This window comes from Myotis davidii, unplaced genomic scaffold (genome assembly GCF_000327345.1).
Source record: "Myotis davidii unplaced genomic scaffold, ASM32734v1 scaffold147, whole genome shotgun sequence".
Classification (NCBI taxonomy): Eukaryota; Metazoa; Chordata; class Mammalia; order Chiroptera; family Vespertilionidae; genus Myotis; species Myotis davidii.
This window is the reverse complement of record NW_006383010.1, coordinates 8,725,160-8,731,336: the sequence shown is the minus strand read 5'-3', so window position 1 is coordinate 8,731,336 and position 6,177 is coordinate 8,725,160. Positions and strand designations below refer to the sequence as shown.

The 6,177-nt window shown below is 40.1% G+C and overlaps 2 protein-coding genes across 5 annotated transcripts in view; one reads left to right on the top strand and one right to left on the bottom strand.

Annotated features, from left to right (window-relative positions):
• SAMD3 (sterile alpha motif domain containing 3) overlaps window positions 1–3,094 on the top strand; it is a 17,671-nt gene extending 14,577 nt beyond the window's left edge. Inside the window, exons 7-10 of the mRNA XM_015557796.1 lie at window positions 809–1,009; window positions 1,849–2,020; window positions 2,483–2,565; window positions 2,754–3,094. Of these exons, the coding sequence (XP_015413282.1) occupies window positions 809–1,009; window positions 1,849–2,020; window positions 2,483–2,565; window positions 2,754–3,038 (741 nt within the window). The 3' untranslated portion in view covers window positions 3,039–3,094. The remainder of the gene's footprint in view (window positions 1–808; window positions 1,010–1,848; window positions 2,021–2,482; window positions 2,566–2,753) is intronic.
• A 1,104-nt stretch (window positions 3,095–4,198) lies between these two features.
• Window positions 4,199–6,177, bottom strand: part of L3MBTL3 (l(3)mbt-like 3 (Drosophila)) — a 93,961-nt gene continuing 91,982 nt past the window's right edge. For all 4 annotated transcript variants that reach the window (XM_015557832.1, XM_015557834.1, XM_015557835.1 and 1 more), the window contains one exon: window positions 4,199–6,051. In XM_015557832.1, coding sequence (XP_015413318.1) covers window positions 5,908–6,051 — 144 coding nt within the window. In that variant the 3' untranslated portion in view covers window positions 4,199–5,907. The remainder of the gene's footprint in view (window positions 6,052–6,177) is intronic.

Here is a 6,177-nt window from a genome sequence, read left to right as displayed (position 1 = left end):
TACTATATAGGATAGAGGCCTGGTGCACGGGTGGGGGCCGGCTGGTTTGCCCTGAAAGGTGTCCCGAATCAGGGTGGGGGTCCTGCTTGGGTGCCTGGCCAACATGGATGATAGGATGATGGCTGTTTGCAGCTGGCCACACCCCCTTCAGGGTGGGGGTCCCGCTTGGGTGCCTGGCCAGTCTGGGTGAGGGGCTGAGGGCTGTTTTCAGGCTGGTGGGCGACTGAAGCTCCCAGCCTCTCCTTTTTTCTTTTTCTTTTTTTATTCTGGGATTAATTTACCTTCTATAGCTGTCACTGGAGCTGAGAGCAGGCTCCAGCTCTGAAGCCGTTGCTGGCTGAAAGCAAGTATCTGGGTTTGTTTAGATTCTATAATTGAAACTCTTTTGCCATCACTGTCTGCTCTAAGTTCTGAGGCCGCGCTGGCTGAAAGCAAGTTTCTGGGGTTTGTTTAGGTTCTGTAATTGCAACATTGTTTCATCTGGAGCTTAAAGCTGAGCTGCGGCAGGCGGGGAACGTTGACTTCCTCCATCACTGGAGTAAGCAAGTCTCATGTTCATATTCGCTTCAGCTGCCTGGCTGCCGGCCGCCATCTTGGCTGGCACTTAATTTGCATATCTCGCTGATTAGCCAATGGGAAGGGTAGCGAACTTATGGCTAATTACCATGTTTCTCTATTATTAGATAGGATGATTTATATTATATAAAATATTAAATGAGTGCAATGCAGCCTATAATTCAAATTTCATGAAGGGTAAAATTGAAGTGTTAAATATGCAACATATTGATATTTTGAAAATATTTTTCAGGAAGAAGCTATTTGTTTAGATTCTGAAGTAGATGAACATATTAGCTGGTTCCAGCAAGAATATGTGAAAACAGTCAAGGACTGGAGGGAAATCGATAAGAGGATGAGCCAGACTTTGCAAATAAGAAGGAAGTTGATTGGCAGCAGAACACCCCTGAAGGACATCCTTAAAATGTTTCCTTTCCTGAAGTGCCCTTATCAGGTACCTTTATTCGCTTATAATACTCTCTGATTGTAGTGTCCAAATTGATTTGTCTCTTTCCTCTTGAAGTGTAGAGGACTAGGCAGCAAGTGTGAATCTCAACAGGGTGTGTGAGGCCCCCTTGGCTACAGCTAGGACCATTTGGTGAGAATTTCTGGGACCTATTTCTAATGACATGCACCGGCTGCCTTCAGATTTAGTTCCCTGTCAACAGGAAGTGGGGAGGGAGGCAGTGATGGTGGAAGTCTCTGAGGGGAAGTGCTAAGCCAGTGGCTTTTAAGAACAGGGGATTCCGTAAAGATAAACTGGTTTTGCTTTCACCTTGTACTCAAATATCTTGTCACAGTTTATTTCTCGCTGATCTTATAGTCTCTAAAGCTCCCCTCTTTCTCTAGGATCCCTTACAACACTAAGTTTTGGTATTTTTCAAGGTTTGCCTCTTAAAATCTAAGTTTTCTTCTTTTTGCCTCTTGTTGGACACTGCCAAAACATAACAATGTAGTTTTTACCTAAAGAAACGTAAGATCCTAGAATCTTAATCTAAGTTAGGTAACCTCAATAGCTAAAATTTGCATATACACCCATTTAATTGGGTCTGCATCCAAAGTTTTAATTCTACGGGTCAAAGTTTGCCATGTCCATTACTTACCTTTTCCTGCTCACTTCAGACTTTCATTCTTTCCTCCTTCTCTGTCCTAAATCTTTACTTCTTTACTAAAGCTACTGAAATTTCTGGTATATACTTAAAACTACATTCAAAGTTTAAAATAATCCTAACGAGTTATTTACCTTCCTTTCATTAGCTTTTCTAGTGATCTGATACCATTTTCTTCTTTCAGATGTTCAAAGAATTTCAACTTCTTACAAGAACAGATATTTATAAGAAAACAAGGCACGTTTTGGAATCCTATTCAGACAATATACTGACTTCTTTTTCAGTGGTGGACAATCCAATCAACATTGCGCTGCAAGAAAAAATGAAACAGCACACAGATGAGGACATGTTGAAATGTTAGTAAGCCTGGGAGTGGGGCTCTCTGGTCTTAGTCATCTGTATAATTCAGGATGGTTGGAAAAGTTCTGTTTTCATAATGAGTAAAATTTAGTGAAACAACATATGGGAGAGAAAAAAAAAATTCTCAAATAGGAAGTGTTGGGGTATAAATACAAAAAGAACACTTGATCCTATTAAGTATATTTAGGGAACCAATAATCTGTTAATTTCATAACCTAGATCACAAGGTAGAGCTTGATAAAAGGACGGAGATCTGGGGGACAGAACATGAGATCTTGAATGTTTATTAGATGGGCATGTTGGTTAAAAATGGTTGTGAAACACCAATCTAAGAAGGCTCGTTGGTTCTCTGTAGACATAACGATTTTTTAAAAAATCCAGGTGCTTTATACTGGCTTTGCTACAACAGTTAGGAAAAGCTAATTTTACTTGGATTGTAAGCATGTTTGCTTTGACAGATATGAAGATGACAGCCACATGTTTACTCCTCCCAGATGTATTTGGGGATGATCCCAGCCTTTTTGCCATCGTGAATGAGAAGGTATGCACTATATCAGTGATCGCTGGTTTGACATTTCACATCTTATTTGAAAGCAGGATGGTGGTCTATTTGGAAGTATGTTGTGTCACTTTTACAAATATGCTAATTTGCAACAAGCTCATTTTTTATAATAAATCCAGACACCCTGTATTATTTAGCTATTTTACACTTACTTTTTTTTTTTTCAGGTGCAAGTGTCCACTCCTGTGTTAGAAGTTAAAAACCCTTTCAACATTGATGTCTGTGAATTTTCTCTGTATTTAGAAAAAGAAAGACTCACAAAAGTGGACGACTGTGTTACGGCCCTGGCTGCTCTAGTAGCTGCCTTTCATGTATTTGGGATCCAGTGTCCGAGTCGACTGTCCCAAACGCTCAACTTCCTGGAGACACAGATTTTTGATATGCACAGTCCCTACGTTCCTTCTATGAAAGAAAAGGAAAAGGAAGTAGGGTTTCAACACCCGGTCACTTAATAGCATGCTAAATATTGTACAGTGGGGCCTTGACTTACAAGTGTCCAGACTAATGAGTTTTTGGAGATACGAGCCGTCTCTCGGCCGATTTTTTTGCTTTTGAGTTGCGAGCTAAAATTCGGGTTACTAGCCAGCTTCAGATACCCCACCACTAGTTGGCGCAGTGAACGTCGCAGTGAACGCCACAACATCAGCCCAGCATCACGTGTCTCACTCGTTCACTTTTTGATTTGACATACGAGTAATTTGAGTTACGAGCTCTGTCACGGAACGAATTAAACTCGTAAGTCAAGGCCCCACTATATTAGAATTGATCTCTGGGACGGCCGAGACTTTACAAAAAATTGTTTGAATTAGAGTTGTGGTAGATAATTAGGAAATCATTTTGTCTCAAAGATGTAAATGAATTTCAATGCATTTTTTAAATCCTTACCAGAGGACACATTTTTATTGATTTTTAGAGAGAGGGAGGGAGAGAGATATCAATATGAGAGAGAAACATCAATTGGTTGCCTCTGACTGGGGATCGAACCTGCAACCTTTTGCTATACAGGATACTCCAAACAACTGAGCCACTCGGCCAGGGCTCAGTGCTTTCTGTCTTTAATCCTAAATACTTAAATTTTCTGAAATTCTGTAATAAAATAATACTTAAAGAGTTGTTTATTTATTTTAAAAATATATATATTTTATTGATTTTAGAGAGGAATATCCACTGAGCCAAACTGGTCAGGGCTCAGTTTTGAATTTTTTGTCGCTCTTCACATCGGCTGGGACATAGTTTTGTTTTTTTTTTTAAATATATTTTATTGATTTTTTACAGAGAGGAAGGGAGAGAGATAGAGAGTTAGAAACATCGATGAGAGAGAAACATCGATCAGCTGCCTCCTGCACAACCCCCACTGGGGATGTGCCCGCAACCCAGGTACATGCCCTTGACCGGAATCGAACCCGGGACCTTTCAGTCCGCAGGCCGACGCTCTATCCACTGAGCCAAACCGGTTTCGGCTGAGACATAGTTTGACAAACAATTCTCAATCCTGCAGTCCTTACACAGCTAGCGAGTACCCGTGTGATACCGTCCCAGTTGATGTTGTTCCTGTTCTCATGCTCTCCTCCTATTGACAAGTTTTCTTAAAAATCACACATATGTACAGAGGTATCTGCAATTAAGATTTTATTTCATTCATGTCAGATATAACAAGTGCAATTTGAATGTACAAATTCTGAACAAAACATAAAAAAAGGAAATGAAAACTAACAGCAAAACTTGTTTAAGCAGATTCATGCAAAGAAAGGAAGGAACACTAGATATCATAACCCTGCTTTTACCTGGAATGATGACATAGGCAAAAGACTGCTAACAGACCTCCATGGGGAGGGGTGGGGGAGGGGGAAGTGGGGGAGACAGGAAAGGAAATTCTACACCAGAAAAAAACAAGAGCAACTAAAGAGGGGTGGAACTTGCCCAGAATTCAGACAGCATGCTGCAAACCTACTTCCTACTTTTAAGAGAGACCTTGAATTAATGTTCAATCCTGAAATTACATCCAAAGGCTGATAAAATAATTTACCTTTCTGTTGGAAATGCATTCTTGCAAAAGAAACACTACCAGCTATCATTGTATAGGTAATCAAGGGCTTTCATTTAAAGTGCATCTGTATGCTTACATAGTGAGGCGAACTGTCCCACAGAGAAAGGAATCTCTCCGAAATGGAGGTTCTTGAGTGATTGTTTTGGGAAGTCGCCTCCCTGTTCTGTGAGCATTTAGAATCTTTGCTGGTGTTGCTCCCTCACACCTTGCCTTCTCAGTCAAGTCAACACACCTCTCTCCACAGCCAGCCTTCAAAGAACACCTTCGGGTTTGGAGGACACGGCAAGATCTGGGAGAGAGCCGCTTAGGGATTAGTGTTTCTATGGACAGAACAAGCCCTTCACCGATCTCTGAAAAGCACCTCAGTAACAATTAGAGAGAAGCTCAAGATAATCTCATAAATAGTTTCAAATCCTTACAATCCCCCCTCCCCCCATGTAACTGCATATTCCATGACAGTGGACTCTACAAGAGCCCAGCACACAGGGCATCACGATGGTGAGACGGATGCCATTCAACTACATCACCTAAGTTATTTATGCTGATATATTTTATTTTTCAATTCCATTACTTATGTACATGATTTTTGGTAATTATAGTAAAGATGCTGGTGAACGTAATTTGTTTAACATTTCATAATACGTGCAAAAGCAAAAACACAGATTTAAGGAAAAGTGATTTTTACAACTATTCGGCCCCAACAAATGATGATAAGCAGTTAGGCAATATCATGACTTGCAAAGTTATACTTAGCATAATGTTGCAATTCAAAATATGGCACAGAATTAACAATACAGATAACCAACCGTCCCACTGGCTAAACTTAGCCAGGTTTGGACACTATTTTGGTTTAGGTTGAAATTTGATTATATAAAAAGATTCCTGAAAGTATTGAAAAAGAAACAGTGTACATGAAAGAGAATTCATCAATGTTTATAAAATGCCAAAAAGTCATACTCTGCCCCCCACTGTCCATAAATAATTAATGAAGCCCTCCCTTTCCCCCACCCTCCCAGCCTCAAAAAGATTTACAAAGATAAATTTAGCTCAGTGAACAGAACCAAAGGATGACTGTTGTTAGACAGTACCTGGTTAAAAGCTCAAGCACTTTCATAGGAATTCATATATATTGTCTCTGGAGGAATATAAATAATCTGATCGCATTGCTCTTCTGAGTTTTGGAGACTTCTCACTGAGGAGTTCACTGTCCTTGTGCTTTGAATAAAACATGAGCTTTAAAGCAGAAAGCTGATGGTATCCAAAATTCACCATCTTCAAAGTTCATTGTGAGAGTTCTTCTCTGCAGCTTTGAACATCAGGATAGAATTGAAAATTTTGAGAGCAGGGCCCAGCTTAATGCTCATAATTTTGACAATGTCTGTTTGCGTCATAAGAAGAAATGCTTCTCCATCAATTTGCTGAAATGGGAGCAAAAGACAAAAGACTGTGAGTTAATTGGATATCGTGTTATGGGGAATAATCAAGTTTAAATTATCAGCTGTCTTACACACGGCAACACTAAAATGGCACAGGCAAGGGGAGTT